The sequence below is a fragment of the Galeopterus variegatus genome, unplaced genomic scaffold, assembly GCF_000696425.1.
Source record: "Galeopterus variegatus unplaced genomic scaffold, G_variegatus-3.0.2 Scaffold250, whole genome shotgun sequence".
Classification (NCBI taxonomy): Eukaryota; Metazoa; Chordata; class Mammalia; order Dermoptera; family Cynocephalidae; genus Galeopterus; species Galeopterus variegatus.
In genome coordinates this window covers 420,657-446,490 of record NW_007726361.1, presented here as the reverse complement: position 1 = coordinate 446,490, position 25,834 = coordinate 420,657, and the positions used below count along the sequence as shown (strand labels likewise).

The 25,834-nt window shown below is 31.9% G+C and overlaps 1 protein-coding gene across 1 annotated transcript in view; it reads left to right on the top strand.

The window, feature by feature from the left end:
- Positions 1-25,834, top strand: part of CPEB2 (cytoplasmic polyadenylation element binding protein 2) — a 63,320-nt gene that overhangs the window by 22,991 nt on the left and 14,495 nt on the right. The window contains exons 3-6 of the mRNA XM_008566523.1: positions 2,138-2,188; positions 9,846-9,869; positions 23,250-23,420; positions 24,990-25,079. Of these exons, the coding sequence (XP_008564745.1) occupies positions 2,138-2,188; positions 9,846-9,869; positions 23,250-23,420; positions 24,990-25,079 (336 nt within the window). The remainder of the gene's footprint in view (positions 1-2,137; positions 2,189-9,845; positions 9,870-23,249; positions 23,421-24,989; positions 25,080-25,834) is intronic.

Sequence of the window (25,834 nt, the reverse complement as noted above, 5' to 3'; positions counted from 1 at the left end):
TTGTTTCCTGTATCTTGGGATAAATAAAGTGAACAGTGAACCTATTAGAGACTAATTATATGGCAGTTAAAAGTTGAGTGTCTTTCAAAGTGGAGCAAGGCTTCAGGATTAAGGCTTTGCTTAATTTATTTTTCCAGGAAGTTTTTTCCTGAATCCCTGGTTAAATGCTCCTTTGTGTTTTTTAATATAGTATACTGTCCATAATTCTTTTAGCACCTGGCAGATTTTATTGAAATTGTGTATTTGTGTATGTCTCCGCTATCACATTATAAGCAGTGTGTCTTACTCATGTTTGTATCTTTTGCATCCTACACATTGTCAATATAGAAGAATTAATTAACTTGTTGTACTGAACAGCAATACAGGTTGCTACTTCTGTGGGAGTTTTTATTTTAAGTTTCACGTCAGAAACGACAGTATTTTTTTTTTTCATGCCCTTAAATTGTTCTCTAAATTTGGTCATCTGTAACAAGATGTTTAGAAATAAGCATATTTCTAGCATAAGCTATTATATTTCAAAGTAATGTTCAGTATTATTGAAATCCAGTTTAGGCAAGCTGTGCTTCCTAACTCTTTCTATCTTATATCTCCTGTACATGTTTTCCTGTTTCTCACTACATACTAAAGTATCATAACAATAAGCCTATTTGGGTTTTTAGAGTATGAAAACTCTGTTTAAGAGGTTATTTAGTTAACTATTGTCATGCTGCATGAAACTCAGGAGTAAATAAGAGGTGGCAAATTGTCTTTTTGAAGGATAGTAACGCTTACTTGGCTTACCTGTGTTGTCTGAAGTCAAAACGTACCGTTGTTACATTAGAGCTCAGATGGAATGTGTGTATGTATAGGTATTTGTATATCTATCTATCTCATATATAATATATATATATATCTTTTTATGTCAAAATTGAATTATCTTTACCACTTACTCTTGCATTAGTAGATGATCATATTCTTCTACTTCATGACAGAAGAGCTAGCAGACAATCTCTGTCTTGTATGGGGATATTTGGATAAACCAAAGGGTAGAGTAGAGTACTTGCTGAGGGGGTAAAAGTAGATGCAGTTAATCTGTACTCTTTACTAATCATGTCACATTTATTCAAATATTTATTGGTCACCCTCTGGTGTCAGTGCTATCAGTAGTGTCTTTTTAAAGGGACTGTGCTGAAAATTGCTAAAATGCAATCTTAGACATTTAATTTTTAGCAAATTTCTAAATGGATTTAAGTGTACCTTTCTAATAATCTATCAGAGATTCAGGCATTAGAGAAAAATCTTATATTTTAATGGTCTAACAATAATAGTCATCCTTGTTGTTGGCATTTAATCAAACAAATGTTATAATGTGAAAACACTACATATACCACAGTACGTTTCATGCCCACCATTTTTCCTTCTCCAGAGGAGTATGTAGTATTGCTGTCCCTTCTGCATTTACTAAATGCAAAATTCTTGAATGAAGAATGACTCAGGAAATACTATGCTACTGTGATCACAGGCTTTAATATTTTTATTTTGCATATTTTTATTTTGAAATCATTTGTAAACTTTAAACAAGTTTGAACAAGTTTCCAGTAACATTTGTAGTAATACATTTCAGATGCTTTTATTACACTTCTTTACTTAAATACAACTGTATAAAACCACATTGATTTAAATGGCAAGCTATGATGAGTTTTTTCTGCTTATTTTTTATTTTAGCATATTATTTGTTTTTGATTTAGATATATTAATTCCTTTTCTTCAAGTTTTATTTTTGGCAAAAAAGATCTGTAGAGAAAATTACAGTTTTGAAAAGATTTTTAAAAATTCACATCCCATATTAAGTTTGTAAGACCAGGGTATCTACATTGATTCTACATTTCAGCAAGCAAATAAGCTTTATTCTATTGGCATTTCTCCCAAATCACATTGTGATTTTATGAACTAGGAACCAAGGTTAACTGTCTTTGGTTAGTTTTCAACTCTCAAAGATAATTTTAGTTAATATACCTTAGTTAAACATTAGTTTCTTAGTTCTTAAGAAATATACTGTGCTCAATATTTCTTTCTTACGTTCCCCTCCCCTTTTTTTTTTTTTTTTTTGCTTTTCTAATAATTATTCCTCAAACTTCCCTTTCCTGTTTTTTTAAAGGTCGGTTGAGCTATCCACATCCAGGAACTGACAATCTGTTGATGTTAAATGGTAAGTTTAATAAAAATATTTTGTTTCCAGTTGATTTATATAAATAAAAATGATTAAATTTGTTTCTCTGAACCTCCACCATACATATAATTTAATCGTATTATTATAATTATAAAAGCTACAATTATTCCTGTATGAACAGCAGAATTAGGAATCATGGTGCAGTCTGGTTGGCAAAGCAGTCATTGACGAATGTTTATGAGAGTATAATACAATTCAGTGATCACAGACATTGGAGGCAGTCCTACTTTGAATGTTTACTTTTTCAGTGTAAGTTTTAACCTTGGGCAAGTAACAATGACATTAGTTTTCCTATCTGTGAAATGGGAATACAATCTCAAGGTTTATTAGGAGAATTAAATGAGATAATGTTTGCAAAGTGCATAGAATTTGTTACTTAGTATAGATAGCATTTGTGTTTATGTTAACTAGGGAATATACTGGTGGGTCTATAAATATGGTGGCCACACTAACTTAATGTATTCTAACTAGAAATTTTACATAGTGAAGTTCACCAGAGGTAGGAAAACAAATTTTCATTAAAGTTTTTTTTTCTTTTTGTTGGACAAACATTAATGTATTCACAGAGGCAGAGGCCTAGTACTCAGTGCATCTGTGATTGTGGAAGTAGGGACGGAGGATTAAAATACTCCTTACAAAAGTATTTTTAAATCAGCATTTGGGTGGGGAGAGGGAAATAGGAAGAGGAAGGAATGGAAATAGTATTTAATTTAAAAATATAATAATATAGAGTGGCTTGAATCTTCTATTTCAATTAAAGCTTTATTGAAATAATTTGTCAATGAAGTTGGGAACAAAAGCTGAAAATAAGGCCAATGTAAACCTAGACCATGTGAACTAATACTAAATAAAGACTATAGTAGCAGAAAGGTAGAAATAAAGTCTAGGCCACTTGAGAGATTGTCAGAGTAGATAAAATTTTGTAATGAGAGAAAAATTGAAGAAGGTGAGGTGATTGATTGATTCAGCATTTGATTGTTAGGTATTGAGTTGTCCACCACATGCCAGCCTAGTCTAAGCATGGGGTTATCTAATTAGTGAGGATCTTTAGGGTAGTTAGGGGTGAAATTGTCAAGGTACTTCTGGGGCCAAACTGAACACTGTAGGCTGAAGCCATGTCTAGGCCAGACCTTACAATCGTCCAGTAGACCACATTTATCAGTTTAGGGAATTACATAGACTTTGACTAGAAAGGTAGTAGAAATTGCATCGAAGGACTTCTTCATTCAACTTTTTTTCTAATATGTAAGAGGGAAAAAATGTATCATTTGAGTAGCTGGTCTCTGACTCTAAATGTATGACTAAAAATTATGCTGTTGAAATTGAGTGTACAAAACTGAAAAATAGCTTGTAATTTTTATTACTCCCTTTGCTTGATTTATGAAATAATGGTAGTATTAGGTAACAAATGATTTGTGTTGATCTGACTTTCTTAAATATTTTTCTTTTTAACATTCTATGTGGTAAATAAAGATCACTCACATTTCTATTTTAACTTCTGGAAAAGCAATTCTGTTGAAAAATTTGAGTTTGTGTATGTTTTACATACTCTGTTAAAGTACATTTAAAAGAAAGTTCTCTATGAGAAAATTTGTTAGATCATTAATAGATGTTCTTAGATTGCTGAATGGGTAGTGAGCTAGGATGATCCAGAAGTATACGTAATCTCAATAAAATATGTCAGTTATGTATGTGTAAGCAAAGAGCTTAGTAGCCGTAGTGTTTTTGCAACTTACATTCTTGGTTACACTTAAAATTATTAAACTAATCAAAGATTTTGTCAGTTGCCAAAAGCCTTTATAATAAATAACCTAGATGTTAGGTTGAAAAGTGTTTTATCACAAAGTAAACACTAGAATATTTTATCCTGAGCAAGAGTTGCATTTTGTGGACAAATATGCTTTTTTAAAAAAATTATGTGGTCACTCTTAGTAGTCTGCTATTTGGGGCTACAATGCATACTCAGTACAGGAAGCTGTCCTGGAAATTCTGAACTTTCTCTGACAAGGGACTAGGGGAGAATAAAAGATAATGAAACTAGGACGTCAAAATGTGTTTAACTCAAGGGGGAAGAGAAGGCAATGGTGAGAGATTGGTCAAGGCGCACAAAGCCACAAATAAAGAGGAATAGGTTTTGGTGTTCAATTGCATAATAGGATGACTAGAGTTAACAGTATTGTATTGTATATTTCAAAAACAGAAGAGAGGTTTTTTTTAATGTTCTCATCACAAAGAAATGTGATAAATGTTTAAGATAATAGATATGCTAATTACCCCAATTTGATCATTGTACAATATATATACATGTCTCAAAATACCGTGTAATTTGTACACTCAAAAATAAATATTTTTAAAGTATGTTTAGCTTGGGAAGAGAGACAATTTGATCCAAAAAGAACTTTTTTTTTTTTTTTTTTAACTTACTTGGGATCATTGGTTAAGAATTGTGAGGGAAGAATCACATAATATTGGGTATATTTGTGGGGTAAAGAAGCATTGAATATTAAGGATTTAAATAATATTAGTAGACATCAAAGTTATTGAATAAAGAACTAGGCAAAGAAGAGGGCACTAAAAAGTAAGAAGAAAGTTCCTTGAGCTATTTTTTAAGTACATGTAACTGAACTATATTTCTTAGCACATTGTCTCCCTAGGAAATATACGGAATTCAGTGATTTTAGTACAAGTCTCTGAAATAGTGATATCTCAAAGTACACAGATCTTTTTAAATTATTAAAGTTTTTTAAAGTATCTTACAGAATTAACCCTATTAAGCAATTGGTTAAGTAAGTTTTGTTACTTAACCAAAAAATATATCTAATATTGTTGACTTTAAAAATCAGTATTTAGTAATAAATTTTGCATCAGTTTTTTGTTTTTTTTTTTTTTTTTTTTTTTTTTTTTTTTGTAGTGATTTAGCAATAGTTCATAGTGGTTGGTACCACAAGCAATGAAGCCAGATTATCTGGGTTTAAACCCAAATTTGCTTTTTCTATATGTGTAACGTACAGCTTCCTACCTAACTTCACTTTGACTCAGTTTTTTCATGTCTAACAGAGAGAGAGCATATTGCTTTCTTCAGGGGGACTGTTGTGAAAAGTGAGTGAATTCTTTCGTGTAAAATATTTTAGAACAGCTCCTGAGAGTAAATGTTACTGTGGTAGTGGATGATCATGAACACTGACAAAAATGACTTTGAAAGAGTAAAAATCATGTCCTATGAGTAGATGGAGTTGGATATGTTTACTTTGGAGAATATAAAATTGAGAGAAGACATAACTGATTTTTCGGCTATTTGAAGGATATTATATGTAGTAAACAAAGAAGGCTTGTTTTATGTTATTGTGGAAAACCAAACTAGCACCACTTTGTAGAAGCTATGTAGGACAAAATTTGGGCCAAATTAAAAAAAAAAAAAAAAAAAAAAAGGCAAAATAACTCTCTGAGGCAGTGTTTTTTAAAGTGTGATGCCCTAGCTCCTTAAAGTGCCCAGGATGATTTCTGATGGTTCACAGATACACATTAAATTAAATGCATGATTGTTGGAATTAAAGAATATTGCTTAGAAAATACAGAACTGACAAGTCTGTGATGTTACCTGCAATGGCGCTAGGTTTGAATCTCTTTAAAAAATAATATATAAATAATAATATAGTTATTAGATATGGAAAATATTGGAGGGCTTTGTGATTCTACCTTAATAGTTAATTAGCAGTCATGGTTAAACTTTTAAATATTGCTTCAAGTAAAGGATAAACGGAATAGAATAAAAAGTCAGGAAGTTGATCAAAACAGGTAAAAACATGAACTGTCTCTGGCAAATCCTTAACTCTGAGCCTCTGTTAACTCAGATATGTATAAAAAAGCTATAATGCCATACTTGCATATCTCCTGAAGTTGTTATATAGATTTTTAAAAATTTAAACAATAAAAAATGTCATATAAATATAACTGCCAGTAGGCTCCTAGTTCTGAACAGACTGTGTTCCTCAAATCAAGTTGAAATCAAATTGAATTGACTTTTGGAGACTACCACTATTAAATAATTCAAATATTGTAGAAGAATACACATTTAGCATCCAGAAGCATTATATAAGAATGTATAGATTGTCTAAAAACCAATGGTTAAGTACTACCTGAAGTTATAATGACAGCTTGAATGTTTATATTTCTGAATGTATAAATCTCACACCTTTTATTCTCATTAGTAAAACAATAAAACAAACCAAAGCACCCTCTGTTTTCCATAGTAGTAAGAAGCCATACAAAATGATGTGTCATTCAAGTATTTAATTCTCCTTAGATTGCACTGTACTCTCCCCCCACACCCACCCCCGTTCTCCCGAGGAAACTAGCTTACTTTTTTATTAATACATATGGTGGGTCAAAGGGGAGCAAATGGAGCAGAAGTATGGGAGGGGGGATGATATTATCAAGCTAGTTTGAAATTTAAATTTGCTGTGATTACCTACATCTAGCCATGTATGTGATTAAGAGCTTGCTGCACTTTTTGAGGAAAGAAGGTATGTATATCTTTGTGTTAAGAAAATTTACTCAGTAATGAAGTTGTGTTTTTGAAGGCAGATGCTCTAAATACACTAAATTAAGTCATGAAAATAGGAAACTTGGGTAACCATCACTTTTTGTGCTGGTAGAAGCGAGTAAATAAAGGCAGATTTATTTTGGATCTTGAAAAGGATTGTGATTTGGGGGTGTAATTCTCTCCTTAGTTTTGGCTTTATTGAGTTGAAACACGAATTTCTTTAGTTTCTCACTCAGAGAACTTTAACCTGTAATCCCACTGATTTGGTATGTTTGCCTGTTCCTTCCTCCAGCTGCAATAATTCAGCTACCACAACTGTGACTGAGAGCCAATGCATAAGTGCACAAAAACTCTAATCGGAATGTTAGAATTATCCTGTTCCTTTTTTTTTTTTTTTTTTGTAGCCATGGGTTAGAACCTGAATAAAATTATTGGGAACCCAGGATCAAATTGTAAAGTCGCTTGTGTAGGAGAGGTCTTCAGGCTTTTCTGAGTCTTCTTATCTTTAAATGAATACACACACAGAAACACACACAGACCAATATATTTTTAATATACATGTGCGTATATGTATAGTCAATTCCTCATTTTTGTAGAAATGAGGTTATATTTTTATAATGCTTTATAAAGTATATGTACTTGAGATTTAATGTTAATCCAATTTTTATGGATTTTCCTTTCTTTCTCTAAATTATATTCTAAATGAGTTTGGAGTCGCACATTGTTTAAAGAAGTCTTTTTTAAAATGTAATAGAAACTTAATGATTTTCTTTTCTTACTCTGGGGGTATCTGTAATTCTGATTCAGTTATAGTGGAACATACTCCAGCAATTCACATAGAAACATTGTAGGAAAGTGAGTACACACACCATTGCTTAGTGTGGTGTACAGATTAGTTATTTCCATGACAGAGAATAGGAAATGTTTCACATGTTTAGCTTCATCTGCAGTCAGTGCTATTTTTGGTAATTCAGAGACTTGGAATCTGAGAGTTGTCCAAAAAATAAGTAGAATAGCTATTTACAGGATTCTAAAATTCCTCAGGTATGAGATAGTTGGGGAAATTTTCTAAACAGTTATGTTCGTGCCTAGGAATGAAAGGATACTTCAGATGCTGTATTTATACATATTTTCACTATTTTAGTGTTGAGTAGCCTCAACTAAGAACATAATAGCTAAGAATATAAACTGGTTATGATGCCATTAATTTTCTCAGTAGGTCAAGAATTACGTGTCACATCGTGACTATCATTATTTGTTATCTGACTTTAAACTTGTTGAAAATAGTTTCATTTGCTTTATAAATCTTCAACCCTCTACATCCATGAATGAAATTGCCCAAAGTAAACTTAAACTGGATTAATACCTTTAGGCCATGACTAGGGATAAGCAGGAACCCCAACTCCTGATATTCGTGCTGTGAAATATTTGGTGGCCTATTGACTGTTACCAGGCTTAATACAACCATTAAGACTTCAGAGAATTCACTCTTTTCAGCCTATTCTTGATAGTGCTATTAAAATTCCTTTTATTAGTCCGATTTTCCACAGTTGATCTCCCATCACTTCAAGGCTTTTTTAAAGGCCTTTATGAGTCTTAAAAGACCTAGACAGCATAATTCTAAATGCTACTTCCACTCGTACCCTTACCCTAAACTAATATATAGACCAGGTAAGCTGTGAAATAAGTCTGCCAGGCTTTGAGGTAATTGGACAAGTTAAATGTGCAGAAGATTATATAGCTAGGTAAAAACACTAGAATGACAGATGCAAGTGAAATTAGTTTTATATATATATAAAAAAAACTCTGATGTAAGTCTTATTTATCGGCTTATTTTTTGGAAATGTAAATGACAAGAGTTGATAAGTTTGTCCTCTCTACTTTTATTATACAGGAACTAATGCTATATTCTCATCTCATAGGCACACTTCTTTTTATCAAATTCTTAGTATAAAATTAAAAACATCTCTAAGAATATATTTAATGATGTGAAATGTTTTCTTTTGATCTGTAAGTTTTATTCTTTGGGGGAGACTACATTTCTGACAATTTTTAAGACATATTTTGATTTGAGAGCTATTCAATGTTGAATTTTCCCAGGACAAAAAAAAAAAAAAAACCCTATGAATATTAATTAAGATCTTAATTTTGATGGTTTTTTGTTTTACTGCCTTGGCTTTATATATTAATTTCAGGTTAAAATGCTCATTGTGTATTCAGAGTTTGGGTTGGAATTATTTAAAAACAAGTCATGGATTTTATCAAATTGATAGTTTCTTATATTTTTTTCCCACAGGAATTATTTAAACTGCTAGTAATATAGATTGAAATGCCTTTATACTTTATACTTTTACAGCATTTAACACATATACTATTATCCATGATGATATTAATAGTAATTTGTATCTAAATCCTTCTTACACCAGAGGTAGACATATAAACACTTAGTAGAAAAAAATCATGAGCTATATAGTATATTAATCATTACCCTATGCAAGTCTGAACATGGATTGATTTCTTACCTTCTCTCTAAGCTGTACAGGTTTGATAATAGCAGTTTAATAGTGGTTTATTTTAGTCAGTTGTGTCTTTCAGTACTGCTTCTGTGCAGGGCTTGGTATAATGTGGATTGGATTTGCATAGCTATTTGTTGGACTGTATATGCCATATCACTCTTTACAATAAGTAGAAAAATAAAAATTTAATTCAAATTGTTTTCATTTATTGGGAAAATTATTTGGGATGATGTTTAACTGTATAGTGTTGTATATTCCTATTATGATCAGATGAAACAAATATTAATTTGTAAATTTTAACATGAATAAGAATAGTATATTTTCTATTAATTTCACAGAATTTTATATGGTTCAGGTGAGATATATATATATATATATGTATATATATATGCGATGAAAATGCTTTGTAAATGGTAAAACATCATGCATATGTTATATAGTGACATTACCATAGCTCTTAAAACAAAATAGCACTAATTTCCAGATGCCCACATAGCTTTTCATATCACAAATATTTGTATATGTGGGCTTACTTTTAGTTCTGACATTTTACAATTTGTCCTTTGTTTACATGCAGCAAGGAGTTATGGGCGAAGACGAGGTAATTCATTTCTGTTTGCTATGGTATAATTGTTTCTAATGGGGTTTTACTGATCGATGTTGTAATTAATTATTTTAGATATTTTATGCAATGTCTGAAAACTCACAGAATTGTATTTTGATTTGACCACTTACCAAAGTTTTGAATTCTAACTTTATTAACCTTTAAAGCATATTTTTTGTACTAATTATGGCTATTTAATAAATGTTTTCCTTTTAAACTATCCAGATTTTAACTATTATTTTAAAAGTTATTTCTATATCTTTTAAAATAAAGCTGCTGTTTATAGTTTGTCCACTTCAGAAATATGTTTAATAAATATTAGTTAAAGTGGCATGCAATATGATTTTTCTACTCTCTAAATCTATAACTGACTATCTTATCTATGGTTTATGTTTGACCCAGTTGAAAATCACACATATACCAAATAGATTATTTGTTAACACTGATTTATAGGAATCACGTTGCTAATGTTTCTCTGTCTTCTAAGAATCTTTTGCTCTCTCTCTGTCACACACACCCACACCCACACCCCCACCCCCACCACAGACCTACATTCACACCTACTCCTTTCCCTTTTCCTTCCTCACAATGGTATTCCCCTTAAGGTTCTTGTGTGATAGCCTAAGGAAAAGTCTAGGACTTGTGATCCAGGGCTATTATTGAACTCCCCAGGAAAGCAGCTAACTTTTTCTTCGCTAAAACTTTTACATGTGCAGAAATTGAGAGGGGAAAAAGTAGATGGGATGAGAGGAAGCAAAAGTAACTTTACAGTACTATATTATCCTCTAAGTGAGCAGTAATCATGATATATAGTTCGGTTTGTTGTAAATGTCACGTTAAATAAAAAGGGTTTTTCCTGACCTCTGATATCCCCCTTTAGGGGCGGGAGATGGAAAGTAGTAATAGTGCCTTTGATAAATTTTACATACATGTGCCAGTGCTTCAATTTCTTTTCATCTAGTCATGAGTGTATGTACTTTGAAAACAAACAAGCAAATCCATTTGCCACTACTGACAACGAAAACTAGTATTTTGTATTCTTAAGTGGTATTTCCAGTGTTATATTTTATATCGTTTGAATTTAACTTCATTTTTGGAATCAGATTCCTTTAAATGCTCGACCAAATCTTTTGGCTTTTTGGCTTAAAGAAGACTTAGAAAACCGAAGCTGAATAACTTTAAGGACTGCTATTAGCAAGCTAAGAAGAGAGGGGGAAAGTTTAAAATTTTAATACCTATTTTCAGATCTGTGGACTAGCTTACTTCACTATGCTATTTTAATATGGAGCTTCAGTTCTCTTGAAAACAACCACTTACCAATCTATGACTTTTAGGTATTTTTGAAAATGCAGAGTGATTTTTAGTGACTTATGTTTAGTCTAATTTGGCTTACTCCATTGTAAATATCCTGATGTAGGAAGTTCTTAGGAACAAGGTGTCAGGAAATCATGTTGTTATTTATGTTCTTTTATTTCAGTTAAGTATTTAAAGATTCTGATTATGATATTAAGAAAAGCAAAAATTTATTTTCCTGCTTTTAGATAGGAACTTCCTAACATTCCTATATGTCTCTATACCCTGGGAGCCATGAAGAGTTGTTCTACTTAAGAACTGCCTCCCAGCGTTGGAAGAAGGAAGACTCTCACATAGTTTAAAGGCTTCTGGGAAAAGTGTCCTGTAGGACAGAACTGACAGTTGTCACACTTATTTGGCTTAGTATAAGGGGTGATAAGCCCAAATTTTTCTCTCAGTTTATATGACATTAGTAATTTTTTTAGTTGGTCTTCTGTGAACAGAAGGAGTCTGCTTTTACAATTTTGATTTTGGTAGTCAGAAATAGCTCTGAGAGATTTTATTTGAATTTGAAAGTATTTTGACACAAAGTAATAAAATATTTTTTAAACATCCTGCATACAAAGGGACAATCAGAAAAGGGCTAGAAATAGTCTCCTGGCTCTCTTCCTATTTTCTACTCATTTTTTTTACCCATTCTATAGTAGATATAATATCAATCTCAGACTGATAACCTTTTAACCACCAAGGTTATGAGCTTCATGTTTTTGATTTGATTCCATGAAAGAAATGACTATTTATTTATTTATTTATTTATTTATTTAGTCATTTTTCTTTATTAAAAAAATGAGTCTCATATCATATATTTTGTTCATGTGGAATGTGTCACACTGACTTGATATGATTTTGCCAAAAATAAGTCATGGTCCTTTCACCAATGCAGTGGTGGGTAAACAGTATTATTTTTATAAGGCATTTGAACTTTTGGAGACCTAGTTTAAGAAGATCTGGATTTTTATGTTACATTCCACCTTTGACTCACCTTTCAGTCAGAACACAGAGTAGCTGTTTTCATTTAAAAGACTTCCCACTTGACCAAACCAAATTACTACAAGAAAGAATTTATATATTTAAATTTTTTAATAATGTCAATAAGAACTTTATATCAAGCTGACTCCAGATATTAATAAAAAGATCTTCTGCTTCAGAGCTGGGGGCAGCATTAGGAAAAAGGGAGCTAACTTTAATAAATGGAAAACTACCTCTCTTTTGTATTTCTTTATTCAGTATTTCTTCCATTCCATTCAGAGAATAAACACATTGGTCCGGGGTTGGAGCCGGGTGGGGATTGTAAAGGGAGATATGAAGTGTAAATTAAACTCTGTCTCTCAACTGAAAATATTTCTATATCAGGTTCTGCCCATTTAATAAAGGATTAAAGAGCTGAGCTGCTGTATTCCAGAAGGAATAAAAATATATATAATATTTTGAATAATAGAAATAAAGAGTACACCCCCTAATACCACCACTACCACTTTTATTTTTATGATTATATCAAGGCTGAAATCCTCGTCTTTGATAAATAATTTCATTAACTGTCAGAGAATAGGCAAGATCTCTTAAGCATGAAAAAAAGCCAGGGTAGGGCCGGCCCCGTGGCTCACTTGGGTGAGTGCGGTGCTCTTAGCGCCGAGGCCGCGGGTTTGGATCCTATATAGGGATGGCCAGTGTGCTCACTGGCTTAACCTTGGGGGAAAAAAAAAAAGCCAGGGTAATATTTTAATACAAGGGTCAGCAAACTATGGCCCATAGGCTAAGCCTGTTTTTATAACAGAGTTTTGTTGGAACACAATCATTATTTGCTCGTTATGTACTTTTTGTCTGGCTGCTTCAGAGCTGCATTGATGGCAGAGTTGAGTAGCTGAACAGAGAATGTGTGGCTGGTGAAGCCTAAAATATTTACTTTTACTATCTGCCTCTTTAAAGAAAAAAATTGCTGAAACTCCCCTCCTTCCTTAAAGAGACTAACTGTACCTGCTCTATACCTGTACTCAGCCATACCATTTTTTAAAGGAAAGAAAATTTTAGTGAACTTAAGGTAAGCATATTATTTTTAGAAATTAAATTTACAAATTCACATAGGGTACTAGGTTATAATTTTTTTTTTAAGTTAAATGTCTTGCTTGTCTTCTATGAAAAAGGGATGAACCTATTATTGGAGGGAAATATTTTTAAGTGATAGGTGTACCTTATAGTGTCTTTCTCTGTTTTTTGGAGGAGCATAACTCGTCAGTAAATCTATCTGATTAAACTGGTGATAGTTTTTTTTTAATTCTTGCATATTAAATAAAAATTATGCCATCATACTCGTGGGTTATCTACCCAATACTGACTGCTAACATCTTAGAAGATAGGAAGAATATTCATGGTAACCCTTAATTTATATAGTTTGTTTTATGTTTGTTTTTTTATTTTTATAACAACATTCAGTAGATAAAATTACAGGACAGGACACTGAGATCAAAGAACCATGCTCAGACTTAGGCTATAAATTGACTAATTTTGTACAAACATTTTCCTTTCCTCTTCTGCCTCTTCTTGTTGATATGCTGGGAAATGTATTATCCTGGAATTCCAGAATAAAGTTAAACCTGAAAAGTCAAGTATAATTTTAATGTTTGGGTGTACTAGTGTAGCCTTCCATGTCATAGTTAGTAGTTGCATACAACTTCTCTAACATCCATACATGTGTGCTACACATACACCTATACATACATGGAAACCAGGTATTGGAGGACAGCCATCAGTTTGTCACATAAGCATAATCATAATTTAAACTTTAGCTCCTCCAATTTAGAATGCTCATGATATAATCTTTATTATTGTATCGTGCAAGTATAGAACAGCAGTTTTTATATGAATATAGGAAGTTCCGATGTATTTTCTAATCCTTTTTATTAAAATATTGAAATGAGTAATTTGAATCACGATTAGCTGTCACAAACGAGACTCCTATTTGTGGTGGTTGCTGTGTTTCTCACTACAAAAATCTTTTTTTTTTGTTTTTGGAGAAATGTATATTTTTACTCATATTATAGGAATGATGCCTGTATGTTAGAAAGCTCTGTTGACCTGTTAAAGGGCTCTGACAACGTAGAGGCCACCTCAGACTCTGTCATTGGCAGTATGATTGGACAGCCTTTGCCTTTATTTATTTATTTATTTATTTATTTATTTATTTATTTATTTATTTATTGCTTTTACGTCTCTTGTTGCTACTTACATCTATAATCTTTATTGTGACTATTTTACCTTTAAAATTATACTGCACATTTTAGGTGCTAACTTAATGTAAACTATTTTACTTGCATTTGTAGGTAAGGTTTTTGAGTACATAGGTAAAAATATCTTCTGTTTTCTGTATTTTACCTTAATATGGCCTCTGGAATGTTTCTGTGCTTTTGCTCAAGCAAATATCTTCTATCTAGGAACCTTTTTCTTTCTACTCTTTTTTCTCCTCTCCCCTTTTCTGTCCAAAACTATCTTATTCTTTGTAAATCCACTTTTGAAGAACCCTTAGAATCTCACTTCAGCCTGCTTATAATCTTCTCTGACCCTAAATTCTCATATTTTCTACTTGTACCTTTTCTTATTACAAAACTTTAATTTGCCTTTCATTCATATGTGTGTATCTATGCTTAGTACAAAGGGGTCTTCAAAAATATGTATTATAGGAAAACTATGCACAGATTTCAAAAAAATTTTGCAGCAAACTAAACTCACATTAACTTGTTAGAACATTTCTAAACAGGACCTAGTTTGAGGGACTAAGAAACATAAGACATCAGTTTGAAAAGAATCCCTATCACAGCATCATGAATTCTGCCAAAATTAAAGCAAGAACAATCATCAAATTTATGGCGAAGCTTGGGTGAAAGAATGGTGAAATCAGTGATGCTTGCAAAAAGTTAGTGGGGACAGTGCCCCAAAGAAATCAGCTAGCAGTTTACAAATGGTTTTAAGAAGGTACGAGAAAACGTTGAAGTCTGCATCAACAGACCATCTACATCAATTTGCAAAGAAAATATTAATCTTGTTTGTGCCCTAATTGAAGAGGAACAGTGATTAACAGCAGAAACAATAGCCAATACCATAGACATCTCAACAGGTTTGAATTACACAATTCTAACTGAAATATTACAGTAGAAGAAACTTTCAACTCAATGGGTGCCAAAACTGTTGCACCCAGATCAGCTGCAGGCAAGAGCAGAACTTTCAGTGGAAACTTTAAAGAAATGGGGTCAAGAACCTGAAGCATTTTTTTGAAGAATTATAACAGGTGATGAAACATGGCTGTACCAGTATGATCCTGAAAACAAAGCACAATCAAAGCCATGGCTACCACTGATTAGAGTACAGCCTTATAACACCAAAGTCAAGGGTTCAGATCCCCCTACCAGCCAGCTGCCAAAAAACAAAAACAAAACAGAAAAAAAAAAAAAAAAACCTATGGCTACCAAGAAGTAGAAGTGGTCTAGTCAAAGCAAAAGTGGACATGGCAACAGTTCTTTGGGATGCTCACAGCATTTTACTTTTTGACCTTCTGGGAGGGCCAAAAAATGTTAACATCTAATTATGAGACTGTTTTAAGAAACTTAGCCAAAGCTTTAGCAGAAAGCAAGCCCAGGAAATCTTCACCAGAAAGTCATTCTCCACCGTGACAATGGCCCTGCTCATTCCTCTCATCAAATAAGGGCAATTTTGCAAGAGTTTTGATGGGGAATTATTAGGCGCTCATCTTACAGTCTTTATTTGGTTCCTTTTGACTTCTTTTTGTTTCCTAACCATAAAAGTCCTAAAAGGGAACCCATTTTCTTCAGTTAATAAAGTAAAAAAGACTGCATTGACATGGTTAAATTCCTAGGACCCTCAGTTCTTTAGGGAACGACTAAATGGCTACTGTCATCACTTACAAAAGTTCCTTGAACTCGATGAATCAAGCTTATGTGAGAAATAAACTTTATATTTTTATTATCTTTTAATTTCATTTTTCCATGAACATTTTGAAGTCCTCTTGTATACATGCATATGCATATATGTGTGTGTATGTATGACACATACATATTACATATGAGGGGACTTCAAAAAGTTCATGGAAAGATGCATATTATCTTTTGATTCTATTATTCCATGAATTTTTTTGAAGTAACCTTATATATACAAGTGTGTGTGTGTATAGTTTAAGTTAGGATGACTGGAGTAGCATTTTTATGTAACACCTCATCCTTGTCTTGTGGTAGGGTCAAAAATTTTGAGTTGGATTTATTTTCTAATAACTATCCAGAGAATATAAATGAAGTGTTTGGTGTCAAGATCAAGTGATGCTAATCCTAAAATAGAAAAACAAACAAAAGAAAACCACTACTACCTCAAACAGTGCAACTCTAATTGCAATTTAAAATTCTTTTTGCTATAGTTTGCAAATTGGTAGAGTTTCTTTGTTGCTGGTTTTAACAGCAGTGAAGTCACACCCTTAAGATTTTTCTGGAGAAATAAAAACATTTCTAATTCTTGTGGTAAGAGCCTTAGGAGCAATCATATCAACTCTTCTTTTAAAAGAAAAGTTTAATTTTATAAGTAATTGCTTTTAGATATTTGTAAATTTCAGTCTGAAGTTAAAGGGAAATTGTAAGATGAGTGTTTCTTTGTGCATAAATTGTATAGAAGGGAAATTCTTATCAGTAATTTCTATCAGTTATTTCTTTTTGATTGGCGAATAGAATTTCACAAAAAATCTTATCTGTTTTTTTTTTTTTGTTTAGTGAATAGAATTTTATTGTATGAATATACCACAATTTGTTTATCCATTTTCTTGTTGGTAAATGTTTGAATTTTCTTTGGGGCCTTGTTATGAAAAAAGCTGCCATGAACATCTCTGTATCCTTTTGTGCGTGTGTGTTGACATAAATACTCATTACTCTAGAATGTATAACCAAGAGTTGAATTACTGGTTCATAGAATAAGTATGTTTATTAGAAACAGCCATATACTTTTTCAATTTTACACCCCAATAGTGTATGAGACTGGCTTTGCTTTTTTTTTTTTTTTTTTTTTTTTTTCGCAGCTAGCCAGCGAAGGGATTCAAACCCTTGACTTTGGCATTACTAAACTGCACTCCAACTGAGCTAACTAGCCAGGCCCAAGACTGACTTTGGATTGTTGGCTTTTTAATGTTATCCATTCTGATAGGTGTATAACTAGTATCTCATTGTGGTTCTAATTTGCATATTCCTTATGATTAAGGAAGATATTGAAACGCCTTTTCATGCTTATGACCCATTCCATTATATTTTGTAAAGTGCTAGTACAAGTCTTTAGCCCGTTTTTAATTGGGTTGTTTTTCTACATTTATGGAAGTTCCTTATATATTTTGTCCTATTTTTTAGTGTGCTGGTGTCATTCCACTTTATTAACAATATCTTTTTATAAATAGTAAAGATTTTAATTTTGATGGAAGTCCAGCTGTTTTCTTTCATCATTAGTGCCTTTTAGAAATTATTGCCTACCTACAAGGTCATGAAGAAATTCTAGAAGTTTTGTTGTTTAAGCTTTCACTTTTAAGTCTATGATTCTTCTTGGATTTATTTTTGTGTATGGTATGAGTTAGGGATCAAAGTCCTTTTTTTCCCCCTCCAACTGGATATTCATTTATTGAAAAGATTTTCTTTTTCACAATGAACTGTGTGGGTGCCTTTGAAAAATATCAAGTGACTGTATGTGTGTGGATCTCTTTCTACACTATTCTGCTTATCTATTCTAACATCAGTTTTACAGTCTATAGCTGAGTAGTAAGTCTTGAAATCTGGTAATGTAAATCTTTCATTTTTGTTTTTTGGGGGGTTTTTGGCATGCTTTTCTCATCTATTCTGAGTCCTTTGATTTATCATGAATTTTAGAACAAGCTTATGAATTTCTAGAAGACAGTGTGCTGTGATTTTTGAATGGGATTATATTAAATCTATAGATTTGGAGAAAATTTAGGTGTGACATGTTTCTCTTTATCAGTTTATTTCAGTCTTTTAACATTTCTCTCAAGTCTTGCGTATCTTTGTTAAATTTATTTGTAGGTATTTGGTGGTTTTTGACAAGGTGAGAATGGTAATACAGGTTGATTATTCCTCTAAAATCCTTGAGACCAGAAGTGATTTGAATTTCAGAGTTTTTTCAGATTTTGGAATATTTGAAGAATACATACCATTGAGTATCCCTAATCTGAAAATCCAAAATCTGAAATGCTCCAATGAGCATTTCCTCTGAGTGTCATGCCAGTGCTCAAAAAATTTCAGATTTTGGAACATTTTTGGTTTCTGATTTTCAGATTAGGGATGCTCAACCTGTATTTTAAACTTTTTCCAATTGTTTATTACTAGCATTTAGAAATACTGACTTTTTTATAAATTTACATTTCTTCCCTAGCTAAATGCACTTATTTCTAGGAGTTTGATTCCTTTGAATTTTGCATGTACAATGAATCACGTTAATAATAGCAAATACAGTTTTACTTTTTTTCTTGTCAATATTTTTGACTTTATTTTTCTAATCTTTTTATATGGGCTCTACCTCCATTACAATGTTGAGTAGAAGTAGAGTGAACATCCTTTCAAACCTTAGGAAACATTTAATAGTTTATCAGTAAAGAATTTAACTCTGTTTTTTTAATGCTCTTTATGCAACTGAGGAAATTTTCTCCTGTTTCTAATTTGCTGAGAGTTTTTTTTTTTTAATCATGAGTGGCCGTTGAACTTTATCAGATACATTTCCTACATCTAGAAATATGGAAATGATTGTATGGTGTTTCTATGTGGTTCCTGTTAATGTGGTGAATTACAGTAATTGATTTTCAAATGACAAATCAACCTTAAATTCCTTGGGTGAACTCTACTTATTCATGATGTATTTTCCATTTTTATGTATTTCTGGATTCACTCTGCCAGTACATTCTTTAGGATTTTTGTGTCTGTGTTTATGAGGGATATTGGTATATAGTTTTCTTGTAATGCTCTTGTCGGATTTTAGTTTAAGGGTTGTAAAATCTAGTTAGGATGTGTTTCTTCGTCCTATATTGTCTGAAAGAGTTTGTGTAAAATTACTCAATTTCTTCTTCATAAGTCTGGCTCATTCGCCAGTAAAGTCATCTACACGTAGAGTTTTCTTTGTTTGGAAGGTTTTTTGTTTTATTTTCACTTCTTTTTCTTAAGTTACGGTTTTAATTTCTTTAACAGATACAGAACTATTTAGATTTTATTTTTCTTAATGTGAGTATTGAAAGATTATGTATTTCAGGGGATTTGTTTTTCTAGCTGTTGAACTTATTAACAAAGTTTTTCATAATATTCCCTTTTAATGTCTGTAAATTCTGTGTTGATTGATGTTCCCTTTTTCATACTTGAGTTTTCTTTTTATCTTAATGAACTTTGCCTAGGGGTGTATTGATTTTATAAATTTTCAAAGAACCAACTTTTGGCTTTATTGATTTTCTCTTAATGTTTCTCTGTTTTTTGTCATCAATTTTCATTTTTAATTTCCTTCATCCTACTGTCTTTGTACTTAATTTGCTATTTTTCCAGCTTTTTGTGGCAGAAACTAAAATGATTTAAACATTTTTGTTTTCTAATATGCACTTAAAACTATAAATTTTCCTCTAAGCATGGCTTTTGCTACATCCCACAGAATTTGTGTTGTATTTTCATTATCATTCAGGTATAAGAATATGAAAATATGTGTATGTATCATTTTTAGAAAACATGTTTAAAATATACTGTACATGGTAGACATAATTTATTTAGTGTTTCTAAATTAATAATTGGCAAGGTGAAAAAATGATATTTTTGTTAATGATATATATTCAGTTAACTCCTCTTTTAAATTAGTATTTAAATCTATAGCTTTTGTGGCTTCTCGGAAGAAAGAGATTATTATTTTCCAGCAGTGAAGATTCTTGTTAGTATGTGAAATGTTCTTAACCTTTGTTCAGCTGAACTTTGGTTCATAGATTATGGATGTATAGATTATAGATTGTTTAGTAGTTATGCTAACTGTAATACTTTATTATAGTTAGAATATTAGTATATTTTATAATAGGGTACAGTTATTACAACGTATTTATAATATAAATATAGTCATAGTAAGTATTATGATTAACAAAGTTTGTCATTTTTATGTCACCTTTCTGGCATTGCATATATTGATTTCCTTTGTTACTGCATACAGTATTTTTATCTAGACCCTGAATATTTATGATCTATATTTTTCTCAAGGTAAAAGTTTTTGTTTATTGTATTTATAGGACTGCCAAGTTTGTATGTGTGTTACGACACTTTAAAATAGTTTTAAGAGTTTTAGCACATCTCAAATATAGAATTTGGATTTGTCATTTTTTTCCCTTTAAAAACTAGTTAGTATGCATGTTATTTCTCTATCTCATTTTATTCCTTTTAAAATATAAAATTATTCACTTAATGTCAAACATTAAAAATTGAACCAGTTATTCACAGTTAATATTATTTTTAATGGGCTAGATGAAAGTCATTTTATTGAGTAAAAATAATTTTATGTTGAAGAGCTTTCTTTCCATTGTTCATGAAGAATATTAGCATTTGTTTTTCATTGGTCTCTATTTCTCATAACAAAGGCATTAGGAAAGTTAAATTTAATATTCACAAATTTGCTTGCTCAGTAAACATAGGTATCTTTCAGAACATCTTATTTAAACTGAATTTGAATCTGTAGGATAATTCCTGTTTCCTGTACCAAATTAGGTCTTTGTCCATAGGTTGTTGTGCCTTTTAAACTTTAAATTCTTATACCCAACATTTAGCTAACTAGCTTATTGTCATAGGCATATGACCCCCTCCTTCTTGTTCCCAACCTGTTCTATGCAGGCTGTTACATTCCTGATTATCTTTATTTATATCGCTTTTGTCATTGTCATATTTTTCGAGATGATAACATACTAATGACATTTTATGTTAAGTATTTATTAATATATTAAGGCATATGGTATAGATTGTATGCAATGTTTCCTTATCCAAAAAAATATTCTTCACTTAATCTTGAAAGGAAAACAACCTGTCCACATTCTTGTTCTCTTTTTTTTCTCTAATACATTTCTAAGAAATAGTCTTCATTTGATGTCTGTGCTTTACAAAATTCTAGCTACATGCAATATGACTCTCACCCAACTTTACTGAACTGCTACCTTCAAAGATCATGATTCAAACACATTCGTCAGTTTTTGAAATCATTATCTTAGCATATCACATTGTTAGTTTATTGCTCTTTCTTTTCTTTCATTATATTAGTTTTCTTTGATGCTTCTGTCACAGTTATATTTTTGTTCCCTCTTACTTTTCTTATCAGTCCTTTCCTTAGCTCTTTGAATGTTCCACCACTTCTTATAAGTTTCCCAAGGAACTATCTCATCATTGTTTTCTGGAGTTTTTATCATTAATAATACAAAGAACCTTAAACTATCACCCCTGTGGAGTTGATTTTCTGGAAAGTATGACTGACTTCTTTTTCCCACTCCACTGACAACCTCTTACCATACATTTTTGCTTCTGAACATACTAGCAACCTGTGAAATTTTACATAACTAAAGCTTAACTTCTTTTCCTGTACCAGTTTCTGGTCTTTCTGGCCTATTCAGTTAATGGTTCTTATTTTCTAACACCTTCCTTTGGTTCCTCCTCCTCCATTCTTTTTCCCTATTTTGTTTTCCATCTACTTTTTACCATCCTTCATCTTTCGTGGAGTTTTTGCACAGCTTCTGATCTCATTTCCAACCACCTGACCATATTTGCTAAGATCAGTCTTCCTAAAGCACCGAAGTTAACATCTTGCTTGAACGTTGTATCCAACTGACTTTTTTTTTTTTTTAACCACCTTTTATTTAAGAATATCTCCTTATCCTGGTATGTAAGGCTAAGTACTCTGGCTAGCCTCAGAGGTCTTTGCTAGCTTTTACTCTCCTTGTTTCCATCATGTTTCAGCCAACCTTGACTACTCTCTATTTCTTAAATAATTCTATTTTTTCCTACTTTTTCTTATGTTTCTCCTTCCACTTGGAAAATTTACTCAAAACCATGTTTCTGCAAATATTTCTACCTATAAATATCCTACCCTCTTTAATGCCCTCAGTAAGCCCCACTACCTTTCCCTTTTTACCACAAATATTATCTAATTTAACATGGAGATTTAAGCAATTATCCTTCTTTTAGCCAGGAAACTCCTTTCCTCCAGCATAACTTCCTCTGAGGCACTTTGAAGCTTTCTTATGGATATATACTGTAATTACACCTATAGTTCTTTTCTAAATGTGCATTCCTTGGCAGTGAGGGACTATATTTTATTAGATCATTTTATTTATTTAATTTTTTATTTCTGTAGAGTGTCTAGCATCAGGATTTCTTCAGAGAATTGTATAGGACTTGCCCTATGCAAGGGTGCACTCCTGAAGGATGGGCTCAAGTGGGGACTAAAGTCCTAAACGGGATGCCTTTTTCTGTTTTGCACATGTGCAGAGGCACTGTCTGTCATTTCATGTAATTGGCACACATGTATTAAATTAGTTCAAGACCTTCTGTACATGTATTACTACTTGTTGTCTTTGTCTTTACTTACTGTAGTCTGCAAGTAGTTTTTTTCTATTATGTTCTCTTATCTATTTAGTCTGTATCATTTCCTTTCTGCCACCAGTTTCTAAAAGGTTTCTCCTGTTACACATCCAGTCTGTCTCCGTACATCAGGTTCTTGCTGTTGTCCATAACAAATTGAAGTGATTTAGTATTTCTTTTGCAGTGTAATTGTTGTCATATGACTATATTTATTTCTAAGCCATTCTTCAGACTGTCTTTCTCTTGAATTCAGGTAATTAAAACCATGTACTATCTGAATTTCCCTTATTTTTTTTTTATACTTGGGTCACCTTCATTTTTTAAGCCTTTGAATTTGTCGTATTTTTATACATGGCTTTATCATTTTATTAGATCTGAGACTCAATTTATATTTCTTCTTATATTTTAGGTCGTTCTTCCCTCTTTCCAATAGATGATGGCTTGCTGGATGATGGTCACAATGATCAAGTTGGTGTTTTAAATTCACCCACATGTTATTCAGCTCATCAAAATGGAGAGCGAATAGAACGCTTCTCTCGAAAAGTTTTTGTTGGTGGTCTTCCTCCAGATATTGACGAAGGTAAGGTAGTGATAGAGCTTTAATAATATCCAAAACAAAAACATGAACGATAATATGAGTAGGGGTATGGAATTTTTTTTTTTAACCTCTTAGAGATTTTCAGAGTTAGAAAGGATAGTCATCTCTGTTAAAATATTTTGTCACCTGTTGAAATATGTAATTGGTAATTGAATGAATACATTTTTAAAGTTTTTTTTCTTTTATATCTTATAATTCATATTGTTACTGTGAGCATTTTTTATAAATAAGAATTTTTATGCCCTAGATCATATTCCACTTATTTTTTTAAGGTATAGAACATATTTGAATATATAACACTTAAAACTTTTTGTATGACCATAACACACACAATGAAATAAATGGAACCAACCATGAAACTGTGTCTGCAGTGCATGACAATCAAATGTTCAATTTCTTTAAGGATAAATGAGCTCTGAGAAATAGGTAAGAAAGAGGCTATAGAACCCAAAAGGGAAATGGAAATAGAAAATAAATAGGAAATTCAGGCTATACAAAGATTAATAAACAGATGTGAAAATGATCGTGTGTAATAACAAAAAAGGAAAAGTAATTCAAGATAAAGATTAATACTGAAAATGTGTGAGGTTGTATGAAATCTACCATTCATTCACAACTAATTGAGAAGATATTGCTACATTCTGGGAAATCTTTCAGTTATGATTCCAATATCCACAAAATTATTCTAAGTATTAATGAGTAGGATAGATTTCCATGTAATGAAATAACTTAGAACATATCATTGAATTTTACCTATTATGTGGGTTTCAGTGAAACTATCTAACATGTGTCAGACCCTAGTATAGCCAGACCTTCATATCAGCAGGTTCCACATCAGCAGGTTTAACCAACTGCAGGTTGAAAATATTTTGAAAAAATAAAAAATAACAGTACAACAACAAAAAATAGTACAAATAAATAATACATAGTTTAACAGCTATTTACCTGGCATTTACATTGTGTTAGGTATTATAAGTAATCTAGAGATGATTTAAAGTATATAGGAGGAAGTGCATAGGTTATATAGAAATACTACACGTTTTTACCTAAGGGACTTGAGCATCTGAAGATTTTGGTACTCTGGGAAGATCCTAGAATCAATCCACCATAGTTACTGAGGGATGATTATATATTTTGTCAGCATTTAAAGCTATTCCAGTCATGTTTCAGAAGACCTGTTTTTCATGCAAGAACATGATTTTATTTGTGAAGCAGTAATACATCTTTTTATTTAACTTGATATAATAGTATTTTTTTCAAGCCATTGCTGTTTATGGTTTGGTGTACTATAAAGCCATTAGTATCCATACAATGTTATATAAAATTTTTGAACTCACCTGGAATTGATTATCCTAGCCAGTATGCTGCTTAAAAATGAATTTATCATTTTAATAAGGGTATTAGACATATTCCCAGTGTTTATAGTCTAGTTTATCTTGGAGTATTTGTCACTTTTAAATATTAAATCTTCAAAGTAACTTAAAATTATGGAATTTCTTAGGATGAATTATTAAAACTAGTTCCTAATGCATATCATTGTACTTTCTAAAGATGAAATAACTGCTAGCTTCAGAAGATTCGGGCCTTTGGTAGTCGATTGGCCTCATAAAGCAGAAAGCAAGTCCTATTTTCCACCAAAAGGTAAGAGGTTTTATTGTTAATATTTGCTAGGGAATAGGTTTTATGAAAAACAGTATCAGTTGCTTACTTTGTGTTTTCTTTTCTTTTAGAAAAGAATATGACCACAACTCTATAAAGTTTAATAGAGTCATTTGTAGAGACTGGTAACCTAGGTTGAATGAGGCAGAATGGCCCAGAGAACTGTTCTAGTTTTACTTGCCAGTCAGAAATTATGAGACTTGTACTCTCGCTGTAATGATTCAATAATGATTTCATAGACGCAGATCAGCAAATGTTTGAGTGTTTTCTCTATCTAACGCATCATTCTAAGTAACTTGGCTATGCACTTATGAAAAAGTGTCTTTCAGTGAAATTAAGATCTATGTGAAGTGATTATATTTTATGAAATACAAATTTATGAATAGTTTGAATATTACAAGATTTATGTAAGTGTTCCAGATAACAGTAGATAACAGCAGAGCAGTATATACTCTGTTGGTGAATAAATAATTTTAGATAGAGGAGAAAGTGACTGGTTGGGTCCTTTTTTTTAACCCCCAGTTATATAAAGAGGTAAAATGCAAAGGAGGATATTTAGTTGTGTTAGTCACTTATTGCTAGGGTAATGCTGTGGTTTGATCACCACAGGACAAGAATCACAAATTGTGCTGATGTTCATGTGCAAGTCACATGATCAAGACCACTGTCTGTGGGGAGGGGAAGTATACCCTGCTCACAATGACAAGGGGAAGGGGAAAAGAAGGAGAGTTGACCAT